The sequence below is a fragment of the Choristoneura fumiferana genome, chromosome 20, assembly GCF_025370935.1.
Source record: "Choristoneura fumiferana chromosome 20, NRCan_CFum_1, whole genome shotgun sequence".
In the NCBI taxonomy this organism is placed as follows: Eukaryota; Metazoa; Arthropoda; class Insecta; order Lepidoptera; family Tortricidae; genus Choristoneura; species Choristoneura fumiferana.
The window spans coordinates 11,544,441-11,558,564 of NC_133491.1; the positions used below are offsets into that span (position 1 = coordinate 11,544,441).

General features: G+C 37.7%; 1 protein-coding gene across 8 annotated transcripts in view; it reads left to right on the forward strand.

The window, feature by feature from the left end:
* Positions 1 to 14,124, forward strand: part of trh (PAS domain-containing protein trachealess) — a 270,673-nt gene that overhangs the window by 24,938 nt on the left and 231,611 nt on the right. For 7 of the 8 annotated variants that reach the window (XM_074103417.1, XM_074103416.1, XM_074103420.1 and 4 more), the window contains exon 3: positions 10,551 to 10,583. The exons of the other annotated variant lie outside the window; for it this stretch is intronic. In XM_074103417.1, the coding sequence (XP_073959518.1) occupies positions 10,551 to 10,583 (33 nt within the window). The remainder of the gene's footprint in view (positions 1 to 10,550; positions 10,584 to 14,124) is intronic. 8 annotated transcript variants of the gene reach the window in all.

A 14,124-nucleotide genomic window follows, 5' to 3' on the forward strand; every position in this document is an offset into this window, starting at 1 on the left:
TTTAATCAATATATTTTTAATTTACTTTGTTATATTAGCTTTCACATTTAAGATAATTGTAACTATATATACTCAGCGCCACACAATTTTGGCCCACTTTACCTACTGGCAATTTTTTTGCCGCTCGGTATATTTTGGTTTGTCAAAAATGACTTCCTGCCAAGTTTCTTGCGGCCCATTCTTCTTCACAACGATGGTCTTTCCAAAAGCGCTTGTAGTTCAAAAAGTGGCATGTAAAAGAGCCCTTGCTTTTGCCCTTAGGAGCTACTTGCAAATTAAACGTTTTCGATTTTGATTTTTTCAAGTATTCAATTGTCATCATCATCATTCTAACCTATGTATACATATACTTCCCGCTGGAATCACCACACCACTGCATTGCTTCACAGGTGTAAATATAATAGCTCGTGGTAAATATCAAATGTACTTGTCAATGTCGCGATTATCCATAAAATCTAAGTAAATAAATATTTGACAACCTCTATTTGTTATTAACGCAACATATGTCAGAATTTTATAAAAAGCATCGCCGATTCTCACTGTTTGGTGTTAACGTTGTTTAACACTGTTTTATGCTGTTTTAATAAAGGTGTTAGTTTAAAATAAACTAAAAACGAGTTCGTACGGTTACAATAACAAAACGCAATGGTAAAACAAATATCTTAATAATTTAAGACAGCCAAAGACTTAAAATTATTAGAGCTGCTACTACTGCTAGCATGCTAGTAGCCAATTACTTCCTCTGACTACATGATAATCCTAGACTACGTCTTACTGCTGCACAGGCTTCCTCTCAGTCAGAGGGCTTTATTTGTTGTTTGGTCACCTCACTAAGTGCCTACAGATAATGCGCATCAGGGCCCATTGTCCCGAATTAATTAAAATTGTATACAGCGCCATTCCGTACGATATGAGATGATATTACACTCGCATCAGTGCTACCAACATCGCGAGGATGTGTGTTATTGTAATTTTATTCCGTCACCTACCAACCCTAGCGCGTGCCGTGAACGCGCCAAACGTGTTCCGAATTTCAAAGTTCAAATTTGGTACGGATTCGAAGGCAACATTGGAATTTTTGAATTTTTTAGCTTTTAAATTTGGTTTTCTGGATTATTTTTGTAAGCTGCCTGTTCTGACACAACGATTCATAACTCTTTTTGGTTATAACGAGTATGATTAATTATAATAAAATCATCCATGGGTAATAAATCATACATGATTTCTTCCTCATTCTTTATTTTTAACTGGAAATGGAAACTAATCTTTATTTAAAGGATATATTCTCCCAAGAGGAGTGTCACAGTAAATTTCCGATGCAAATATTTGAGGGCATAATAGTGCAAATGGCCTTTGCCCTGCAATTGGATACTGCAGGTACTGTATGGACTATAAAAAAAAATCAAATGGGAAACGTGGGGTGACACTATTTACCGGCACGGATAAACCGACATGGAAACACCGACCCTATATTTTGTGTACACTACACGCCCATACAAACTGGTGTCAAAGTGACAAGAGTTTCTATGGGCGTGTATACGAAATATCAGGTCGGTATTTCCATGTCAGTATTGGTACGGCCGGTAAATAGTGTCACCCGGAAACGTGCATTCATCATCATCATCATCCCAGCCTATATACGTCCCACTGCTGGGCACAGGCCTCCTCTCAGAACAAGAGGCGTGCATTCGGTAGAGCGAAATTTTGCTCAACCAGGTTTCGGGCTATTGATTCTTTATCTGCGAAGCCAATCTTTACTTATAATATTAAACACAATATTGAGTCTTTAAGGTTATATTTGCATGCAAGTAGCGTCAGGTGCATGGAATAGCGCAAGTTTCGTGCCAACTGCGCGCAGGTCAAGGGTGAGTCGTAATTATCCGTGCCGTCCCAGCTATATTCCGGTATTTCTATCATAATTTAAACATATTTGCTGAGTAACAACAAAACTGGCGCTTTATCGAATAAAGATTAATTTATTTATAAACCAATGAAAATTTACAGCATTACAGTTCTCACCATATTCATACCATGTTTATGCGCTGTAAATTTAAAACATGAAAATAATCACATATAATAACAATACAAAATAATAACAAATAATAATAAAATAAAAAAGTTATTTAGGAATTTTCATCCTTACTTCCTTAAAGCGACGGAAGACTCAGAGAAAGAAAGAATATAAAAAAAGAAAGAAATATAATATTTCTGATACGTCAGTAGGTATTATCAATCTATGTTTTCAAAATGTTGCTTGACGTTGCTTCTTCGAATATACTTTAGCTACTGTGTAATAGAATCAAAAATATATTTTTAAAGTTGCTGAACTAATGTCGTTAAGTTTAAAGAGTAGGTACGATCTATGTTTTAATTATTTGCTTGCTGTAAAGGGCTCACCCGGTATGAAGCACCCAGAATGTTACGTCGGCGAACGACCGCTGCCCATTGACACGAACATTTTCTTATGAATTAGGTAATATCGCAAGAATTAACAGTCTTTTAGAAAATAATACTTACTCTACACGTTTTTTTAAAGGAATTCGGAGGCTCTGATGCTTTATTAACAACATGTGTTACATCGATGAGACACATATTACATATTCATCGTACGTAGCCCCTTCAGACAAGTTCAGTTTCGCACTTAGCCAGCTTCTTTTCAGTTACGTCATTCTGTTTTGCACGATAAAGCCTTACACATCTTGCCTCAAAATCGCTAAAGGCATCAACTGCCATTTTTAACACCGGGGAAATTCTAAAAAGTGCAAAATTGATAGTCACATTAACATGTCAACACGACTTTCAGAAACGTTAAGCGGGCCTTTCAAAGTGAAGGGATCAGAATGTAACTAGCGTAAACGACCATATTCCAGAAGCGAAATCGAACCTTAGTCCGTAGTTATAAGGTTTAAACTGTAATTTAATACTTTTTGTTACAAATGACGCTGCTTACCCAAATAGTTTGGCGTTCGAAATGCAAAATGGCGCCACGGCTGTTGACAATTGCAGCTCGCTCATCGAGAGTCGAAGCTAAACAGAATCCGATTACATTTTATTACGTTTAAGTTCCGAACGCGTTTGAAAAGTTCGAATGTTTTTTGCAGTGGTGTTTCAATTTAGGTATTACCAGTACATTTTAGGAACTTTGATGATGCTGAAAAAAAATATTAAAGTAAAAAAGGAAAGTGTTTATTTCAGTAAATGTCAAAAAAATCTTTCGCTTAGACTCTAATATTAATATTGGTCGCGCTGTCATCGTTCATCCACCATTACCTCTCATATTTCGTTTTCTAGAATTTTTTTACCGTACAACGGCAAAAACTACTAGACACTGGCAAAATCGTCCTCCGATGGACAGAGCCATATTTTTTAAAGAAACAACAACAATATTAATATTTTAAGATTATTATAATATTTTAAGATTTTTAGAAGAAAATGGGTACGAAATAATTCTGTGGCTCCAGTGAAAAGGGGTACATGTCGAAAAACCCAAGTTTACAGGAGACGCAAAAAACAGTTACGCCCGAGATGATTCAAACTTACGTTCATTACACTTGTATATTTACATATACTAATAAATGTGGTATGTTAAAGCACTAAATTAATTGCGCTCTTTCTTATGGGAATGTTATTTTTGCTCTTGATCTATTAGTTTATAAATTAACTACTTGTATCCAAAATAGAAGTATAAAAATAAGTGTAAAAAGGTTCAAGTGGTTATATATATCGCTATTCACCAAGTTTTCGTAATTTTATACGAAGTGAAAAAGGGTACGCATCCGGAATGTTTTTTGTAGTACATGTATAATATTATCCACAGAAGACTAGCTTACGAACTAATGGTGTAGAAAATGATTGCATTTTTCAATTTATGCAGTTCTTTAGACTTAATTACAGACATAACAGACATGTAGCCTTTTGCACGTTTTTTTTTAATTGTGTTTTTAGTTATAAGTAGACTTAAATAATAATGAAAAATTCAAAATGCTACTTGTATCCAAGTTGAGTGAATAAAACACACATGAAAGTATTTAAATATCTATTCAAAAACGCTATAATTTTTTCAGAAATCTCACATGCAAACATAAAAAATGCCCGTTTAAAACAAACTTAAAATTTCTCATCATTAGTATCTAAGTATGTCAAACACACTAGGTAGAGGGGATTTTCCGCGTCTTCATAGAAGACATACCGTGTGCCATTGATCGTCATCATACGTCTTGTATTGTAGTCAAAATTAGGAAATTCTGCCTTTTTAAAACTGAAAATTGCAGTCTCAGAGATATTAAACTTTTGTTTGTCCTCGTTATTTTTTTTTGTTGAAGTGGCCCTTTCACTTACCTGCTTCGCTGTTGCCCCATTCGGAAATTCCCCCATTTGATCATACCTAATTGATAGTTTCATGAAAACCCAAATTGAAAACACATACACATACATTTATCTCAGCGAGCAGGCATGGACCCAAGCCACTTTACCGATAAGGAACGGCGGCTTGGGAACTCGCAAAATTTCAAGTGTAGCTTTGCCGGCATTCCTATCTTCGATCCACAGCACGCTAGATCTCGCAGGTAGAATACTTAAAGCTCCAGCGGGCATTAACTACGAGATTGCATGCTTGAACGAGGCCACGAATGACTGGCTAGCTGGACCGAGTCCAAATCTCCCGTCCAAACCACATAGGCAAAGGGCCTGGAATACAATAGCCTCCGTCACCACCTTATAGGCATTAATAGAATCTTTAACAGGCAGGGACCGGGACAGACTGTTAGCTGTGTCCAAGCCAGAATCTGGTTACTGGCTCCATGCATACCCCTCGCCCAACACTAGAACTTTTATCGACCCAGACACTACGCATAGCTGCTGGTCTACGGCTGGGAGTTGGGATCTGCGAAAGTAACAACTGTGTTTCTTGTGGGGCTCCAGTGGACCGTCTCGGCCAACATGGCCTCTCCTGTTCCTCAGGCGCCGACCGACTGTCCCGCCACGCAGTTGGCACTAAAGAAACCCTTCTGAGAATGTCGTTGAGAGTGCTCAACGACATTCTCAGAAGGGTTTCTTTAGTGCCAACGTTCCCGCCGCTCTGTAGCCCCAGATTGTACGGAGCGATGGCAAGCGCCCTGACGGAATGTCGTTGATACCCTGGAAGACTGGCCGTGCGCTGGTGTGGGACGCTACCTGTACAGACACCCTGGCGGCGTCCTACCTAACAGCAACTACCAAACGTGCGGGGGCGGCGGTAGACGCCCGGGAACGCCTCAAGGTCACAAAATATAGCTGTCTCGGCGCCCAATATCTTCTTTGCTTTTGGCGTCGAGACTCTAGGTCCTTGGGGTAAGGGTGCGCTGGAGCTACACAGGGAGCTCAGCAAGGTTAAGGGAGGCAACAGGCAACCCTCGCGCCGGCAGCTTTCTCACGCAAAGAATCGCAATCGCAGTTCAACGCGGGAATGCTGCCTGCGTGATGGGCACCATGCCAAGAGGCCCACCTCTCTTTTTTAATTAAAGTTTTAGTTTTAGATATTTAAATTAAATAATAGTTTTAGTCCTATGGATATTTTGTATTTTCTTAATCATTCTTATTAAATGATTGGTGTCAAGGGATATATCTTAATTAATACCCTTAAAATTAATGCAATGTGCCATATTAGTTTAATAATAAAATTGGTGTAAAAGGATATAACTTAATCGCGTAACCGTCAACTGCGCAGCTCGCAAGCGCGTTCTCCCTGCACAAGTCAGCGCACACGATTGTGGCTCATCCGTGAGTGCCATGGCTCCCCACTCACCCGCTCATTCCTCCGCGCAAAGACTTATATCCTTTTCCACGTAAACTTTTTATATTCGATTTGTGAAAACGGGCGCAGCTCGACTTAATCTTATATTTTATTTTATTTTTTTATGTAAAGAGATTGAACTTAACTTGTATCAATGTAAACTAAATAAATCTGTTCTTGTTTTAGGGTTCAAGTGTGCTTAGATTTTTTTACACCCGCCATATGAAAAAACAGCACGTACAACTAAATTTAGATCATAAATCACAAACAAAACTTTAGTTAATAGAAATACAACTTGACAAGTACCCTCTGTTGCTAACTTTTTTAAGGCAGTTCTACCCTTGACCACCAGAAAAGTCCGTTGTTTTAAAAGATATCTTAGATCCGTTTACACCAATCGATGCGTTATTTTTTTTTGTGTTTTTTGGTCTATATAACTCAATTTGGCCAAATTCAGACTTGTACCCCTTTTCACTGGAGCCACAGATATGACCCCAAGCAGTTTTCGTTATTCAAATCTCGGTTTTATCCCGGGGAAAGTGTATTGCTTATTAAACGGTCATATTTCCGTGATCACACGTATCCGTATAAAGATTATTTATTCAATATTTCATTGTTCATACGCGTCAGATTAAAAAAAAATGCAAGAAAATTCACACCTCCAGCTTGAAGCTACCCTATTTTGACTCTTACAGTTTTATATTTAAGGGTTTATAATATTCAGCATGACAGAAAAAGATTGCTGATATTTGAAGGTGCTTTATTAAATTCTCTATGGGGTGTAAACATGTGCGTCGGATATTGGCGAATTTGCCGCTTCGGTTGGTAGACGTGTTTTATGGAGCCAGAGTTCGAAATTTGAAAATTTATGATGCCGTTTGGAGCAATTTGTCTAGGGAGCTGGCTGGATATTTTCATACAGCTTTTGTTACAAACATGAAATGTGGAGCAAGTTGTATTTTGTTTTTATTAAAAACTTTTTCCTTTTTGTTTGAATTAAAAAATAAGCCGTGGTGGCCTAGTGGTTTGACCTATCGCCTCTCAAGCAGAGGTTCGTGGGTTCAAACCCCGGCTCGCACCTCTGAGTTTTTCGAAATTCATGTGCGAAATTACATTTGAAATTTACTACGAGCTTTACGGAAGTAATTCAATGGTATGTGTGAAGTTCCCAATCCGCTCTGGGCCCGCGTGGGAACTACGGCCCAAGCCCTCTCATTCTGAGAGGAGGCCTGTGCCCAGCAGCGAATTCATATATCAAAAACATAGCCGCTCAGCAAAAAAAAACTTTTTTTTTCGCTTTCGGTAGCGCAGTTCCGTTGTACGGGCAATATCAGCCGCGCCGCGCATACTGATGCGGCATTACTTAGTAATTTGCTGGAGTGGGCCCAGAAACGAAACGTGCGTTCTTAAAAAAAATGGAGACGCGTTTTTAAAGGATGTTTGTAAACAGTTGGGTTGTTGTTAGTTATCCATGTTTGTAACAGTTAATTGAGAGTTTTTATTTATCTGATTGACCTTGTAAGCAAAAGGTCGTGGGTTCAAACCCCGGCTCGCACCTCTGAGTTTTTCGAAATTCATTTGCGAAATTATATTTGAAATTTACCACGAGCTTTACGGTGAAGGAAAACATCGTGAGGAAACCTGCACAACCTGCGAGGCAATTCAAGTGTGTGTGAAGTTCCCAATGCGCACTGAGCTCGCGAGGGAACTACGGCCCAAGCCCTCTCATTGAAACAGGAGGGATGTGCCCAGGCTGTGGGACGAATATAGGCTTGGTATGATGATTATGATTCATCTGATTTAGATTTTCAGACTCATTTAAGAGGATAATAGCCAGTTAAAGTTCCGCGTGATTGCACGGCGTGACGTCACCGGCCCCCACTCCCGATCTTTGATGCGCTCTATATTTTTCATTTTTTGTTTGATTCGCACAAGAAAAAATAAATGCGCTGATATAAAATAGTAGATTATACAACCCGAGCCGGCACGGAAAAAATGATCGAGGGAAAAATGGGTTTCATGCTCGAGTTTTACACTCTGCTTTTCACTTCGATTGCGAGGAAATGAAATAGCAACAGTGGTTTTTTTTCCGCTTACTGAGTAGTTATATAAATTTTATAATATATTAGATTTTATGCTATTTTATGCTGATATAAATTAAAAATGATTAAAAAAATATGTAAAACCTTTTTCGTTTGTGGCTGTGGAGACCTTATTACCTTGGTCTTAGAAGAAGATTTTACTTTATGCACTAGAGCATATAAAGACATTTTATGTCGCCTAGATCCAGCATAAACACGAATTTTACAAGCACGAGAAGTGAAAATAAAATTTTCTGATAAACTAACTGATGGACTAAGGGGTTGTTTCACCATCCATTGATTAGTGTTAACTGACTGTTAAATGTGATGCCGTCTCCGTCTATTCGAACAAAACAAATAGAGACGGCAGCACATTTAACCGTCACTTAACACTAATCAATGGATGGTGAAACAGGCCCTAAATGGGAATATTTTTTTCCCATTACATTACCCAATTGAAAATAATAATATGTCTCATCTAAAAGTCCCTAGAACCTATTTGCTCTGTGCAGACATTGTTTACCCGACTTTGAAAGGGTCCATACAAAAGCTTTCCTTTCCAATGGCGTCAAAGCACTGGCTGAAACAAAACAGCTTTTCAATTTGAATTAGTTCACCTATTTAGGTAATGTGCTATATTGTTGGCGCCTGCGCTTGCGTTTAGCATAACGAGTTCAGAGATGGTGGTTATGGAGGTATTAGAAAGGTCTTTAGTGTATAGTTGACCAACAAATTGCTTTACCACCTTAAGGTCTCTACCACACCGTATCATACTATGATCGTAATAGGAACGTGTCAGACAAAAATATATTCTTTGTGTTGAAAAAGTTTCTGTGCGCGACAGAATCCGGAATACGGGACTTTGTCGTAGAACTAAAGTCGTCGACATAGCTGTAAAAATATGCTGCTTGAGACGCAGGTCAAACACTAGGCCACCACGGCTTCAAAGTACAAAACATAAAAGTCTTTTTTTGGACTTTGCCGCAGTTGGGTAGTCAGAAGCGTACAGTTCGCTCATCTCTACATCTACAAAGTCAGCCTTCTACACCTCCCAGAGGCTATACAGTATGCATTATTCAGCGCTACTCCAACTAAGTACTGTCTACATTAAGAACTTGACCCATTACTGGCGTAGCAAATGGAAGACGGCAGCCATTGCTTTATCGATTAAGTAACTAACAATTACTGTCATTGTGATTATTTGTTTCAATGCAAGTTGTCAATGGGTTCGTGGATTAAACGTTTTTTAAATAGTTGAACATTTTTTTTTGTTTCGCCCGTTTAATATATATTAGATACTAGCCACTACCTGCGACTCCGTCCGCGTAAAATATTTGGCTATCGCTATCCCGCTCCCGCGGGAACTATGCAATCTTCTGGGATAAAAACTATCCTGTCCTTCCCCGGGACTCAAACTATGTTTATACCAAATTTCAACTAAAATTGGTTCAGCGGCTTAGACGTGATGAAGTAACAAACATACTTACAAACTTTCGCATTTATAATATTAGCGGGATTATCATTGCGGCACTGATGAGTGATGATTTACAGAGATAATATGACATGTTAACTTCGCTCGTTCGATGAGAGCGAAACATAGATGTCGTTAGTGCTGCTGCTTAAGTGGCAAAAAGCAACTGGAAAAAGAAATTCGTGTATAGACTCCTGTCCAGCGGTGGTGTAGGGGTTATAGCACGCAGCACGGATTGCTGAGGACCTGGGTTCGATTCCTAGCGCTGGTCTCTTTTTCTGGTTTTTCTGTGCATCCATATCTCAGTTTGTATTTTCGATATGGTTTCACGGGATACCCGTAAAAGTAACGAATTTGGAGTTGAAATAAAAAATACTAAAAACCAATCACATTCGTTAAGTTTTGTAGTGATAGATGGGTTTGTGTGGTTTGTGTGTGTTCTTACAGTATGGAGGGGGAGGAATTGCATGAACACGCATATCTTGTATACACGTAGTTATAATAAAGTCGCGGGTGAGCAAAGCAATTGTTTTAGTTCATTGATGTGAACCTCCGCAAAGTAACGCCTGAATCGCTTGATTCAATAAATTATTTTCTAGAAATGTGACAATATTTACGGAAGTATATTTACGATAGGGCAGGATTCCGCGCTATAGGTTAAAGGAGAGAAAAGTTCTTTATTATAACGTCATTTATTATTATTTGTTAATACTTCCTGAAGGATAGGTAGCCGAAAAGTAAAAACATATATTTTTTACCCATTTACTGTCGGCGTGATTATTATTGCCAAATAACAGCGTTCTAGTAGGTAGATCTTAGAGTACCTAGGGAGTCTGAGGGCCTACTTTGAAATTCGACAATCGAAGTTCATATCGTACCGTCCCTCTCACTCTCGTATCAAATAGTATAAGTGTTAGAGGGACGAAACGACACGAACTTCGATTTTCGTATTTCGGAGTAGCCCCGCTGAGCGACATCGTAAATATTTAGACAGTAAATTAATTGATTTTGCACGTTTTACAAGACTTTTTTGGAATTGGTTTCTTTGTGATAGCTACTACATAAGTATTTAAAAAAATACAACACGAGTATATAATTTTGGGCTTTTGTTTAAAACGGTTCATTCTTACTGCTTGCCTTGCAGTGATATAGCTACTAAAGTTTTTACGTTTTAAAAGAAACGCGCTTCTTTTGTTTATTTATTTTATATTTTGTTTTATTATTTCAGATATCGGGACGATGCTCTTTGCTGGTCGGACAGGTAATATTTTATTGTTTTGTTTTATTTTTAAATAATACCGGAATGCTACATGTTTTAATTATTATTCAAATATCGACGGAAAAAGAACTTCTCGATTAAATTTGACTTACAGTTACAGCGGTTTTAAAGGTTTAGGTAATGAACTAAATGTAAACAAACTTTTTTTCTTTTTTTATCCGGCAAAAAATTATAATACAAGATTTTGCTCAAAAGAAATCCCTTAAGTCAGTAAGTATCTTAATCATACTTATATGTGTATATGTATGTATTTGATTTTGTGCGTAATAAATAAAATAGCACATTTATAGCAGAAAAAAATATCATTTCCTTTTTTTAATTTCCAAAAGGGCCCTAAGTTCTTGTGTGTACCCCAGGCCTCCTCATATCATGGCCTGGCCCTAAGGTATACTATGAAGTGCAAAATCGGAACCTCGTATCATGCCGTCCCGTTGGCGCTAATATTATTTAATGCGAGAGTGAGAGGGACGGTACGATACGAACTTCGATTTTCGAATTTCGTAGTAGCCCCTTGAGACGGCTCTGTTCACCACAAACTTATTTCCAAAATATTGAAGCCATGGACCAAAATATTTATTGTATAATTTTACATCCCTCGTCAACCCGCAGATTATCCTAAGTCCAGCGCAAACTATGCAAATGGCTGACCACTATAATATTTTAATTCGGCCACGTGTCGGGCTTTAAGCCATTTGTTTAGAAATTATGCATTACGAGGTCCGTTTTGTCAAAATTTAGATTTTAAAATTGGTTTACAAGAATTACAAGTCGAGATTTCGTTAGTTATGTAGAGTATCAAATTTTTCGCAAAACTTTATTACAATATGTTTGGCATTCTAATTAAGCAGCGTCGAGATCAACGGTTGCAGATGATTATGGATTTAAGACTTAAAAAACTATAAATTCGCACCTTTTTCATAGATTTTAATGAAAATATTAAAATAAATAAAAAACCGTGAACAGATTTTTACGTCACTTAAATAAAACAAACAAAAAAACACGATCAATCAAAAATTCAATTATCAAAACAAACAATTGCCAATCAAGCAATATGGAAGCTGTAGTTCCAAACCAAATTTCACCTAATCCCACGTATAATAAGGTTTACTTTTAACCTGTGCTTAATTCCGTAGTTTCTCATTATAGTAAGCAGCTTTATTAAATGTGTATTGTTTTATGAATTTCAGACCTTGTGTCTATAATATTAAGAGTGAAAATAAGAATACAAATGTATAACCTTATTTGCAGTACCGTGGGAATAACAAATCTATGAAAACGCATTAAGGGACTGGTTTCTAATTAGAAAAAGAAAATTTAGTAAATTGAAAAGAAACCTTAAGCGTAGGTATTTATTGTTCTGAATACAATGACGCGGTTTGTTTTGACAGTGTATTGACATAAGTAATGTCGGTGACGTTTTGTCAGATTGAATCTTGTTTTACATGTTTGGTCACAAAATGGAAGGTTTAGAAAATACAGTCAGACACGGCCAGCCTAAGTATACGATATTATTTGTCTTCTTCTCGTTCGTCTAATTTTTCGCCAAAAGTATTTATCCCAAATAATCCATTTCCCAACCCATATAGACGAACGTATTTCTTGATGCTGTAAGTACCTACTTCAAGATTGTTATAAAACTAACCAAACCTAATCTATAGGTTTCTACAGAATAGTCCTGAAATATATGATATAGTTTCAGAAAAAAAAACATGAGTCCATATGAAACAGTTGGGAAATGAACCTTTTTGAAAAAAAAAATCGGTGAAAAACCAGGATCCCTTCTTGTCCCAATTATCAAAGAATCAGATATTCCCAGAAATAAACAAAACAGTATATTAAAAAAAAATCCAAAGTGCCTTAAGACTAGACCTCAACTAGTCTTCAACCAGTGCATATTGAACAAACACCTCCCCCTTAGAATGCCACAATGATCGACATCTCGCCACTTGCATCCACAAACTCTCGTGATGTCATCCATCCACCTAGTGGGAGGCCTATGTCAACACTAAGCCTTCCGGATCGTAGTCGCCACTCGAGGAGTTCCTCTCTCAACCGATTATCTGCTCTTCGAGCAATGTCACCCGCCCATTGCCACTTTAACATGCATTATTCTTCGAGCTATGTCTATTGATTTAGTTGTTCGCGGAATGATAATGTAGGTCCGCATGTTAAATCCTTAAAGTTCATTCAAATTCTTTTTCAAAACAGAATTTTGATTATGAGATATCTAATATGTTACAAATTCATCATCATGTCACCCGAAAGACGTCCACTGCTGGACATAGGCCTCCCCCAAGGCTCTCCACTCAGAACGGTCTTGTGCTTTCCGCATCCACGCGATCCCGCGATCTTAACCAGGTCGTCGCTCCATCTTGTTGGAGGCCTACCGACAGCTCGTCTCCCGGTCCGCGGACGCCATTCGAGAACCTTCTGACCCCATCGGCCAACAGTCCAACACAAAGTTCAAAATAAGTCAAAATTAAGTCCGAATCAGTGTTACAAATTAATTAGGAGTTATTAGGCTCAGATTCATCCTAACTTTCTGCATTATTTTTCCTAAATAATTAAGTAAGACTATGTATATACACGGTCACTTGAATTATCTGCCACAGCGGAGCGTGTAAAAATATCCGACACGTCCTACCGGCCCCAGGAATAGATAGAGTCGTATCAGATCTTTGTTGTGTCTGATATAGGTGCTAAGTGACTGTACAAACATTTACACAAATGTCTTTATAAGGCTTGTGTCTAGTGAATAATGTTTTGCCATCGTAATGTTTTGTCGGAAAGTTTGTAGGTATAGTTTGGCTAATGAAAGCTGAACTCAGCTATTATTTGAGTGGCAACATTATTCAAATGTCATGGGCAATCAGACCAAAGAGTATAAGAAAACAGACACTTGAGCTTTTACTATTATCTTTTATGTGACTTTGTTGAGTTTAGTACCTTCGTGTGTTAAAATAGAGTTTTTTGGAAATTTACTGCTGAAAAATGGGCGAAACAATCAAAAGTGGTGTGCCACAGATTATTTTAACCATGATAAGCAAATTCAAACAAAAACAAGCAGAGAGGGAAGCCTTGTTCAAACAGAAAAAAGATTGTTTAGATGCGGTGACCGAATTTGTAGGTTAGTTGGCAAGGCAAAATATTTTGATACTAACAAAATTGACTCAAAACACAGACATTCATTGCCCCTTATCTTATAATTGCCAGAATTAATTTCAGGTAATGCAAAATATTAACAAAATTATCCTAAAAATAAATAAACCCGCGTAGCTCACCCAAAAACTATGAGATTTGACATTTCGGAGACCTCACGCTACACTAGCGCCTCTAGCGGCGAATTCATATAGCCCTCATTAGCTTACTGAAGTTTACTGAAATTGAGAAAGCAACATAAAGACCATCTTATCCGACAAAATACGACGGCAAAACATTATCCACTACATCTGTATCTTTAGAAATTATCATCAATGTCAACGAACTTTCGTACTTGGACTTTAATTTGATTATAGTATCAATT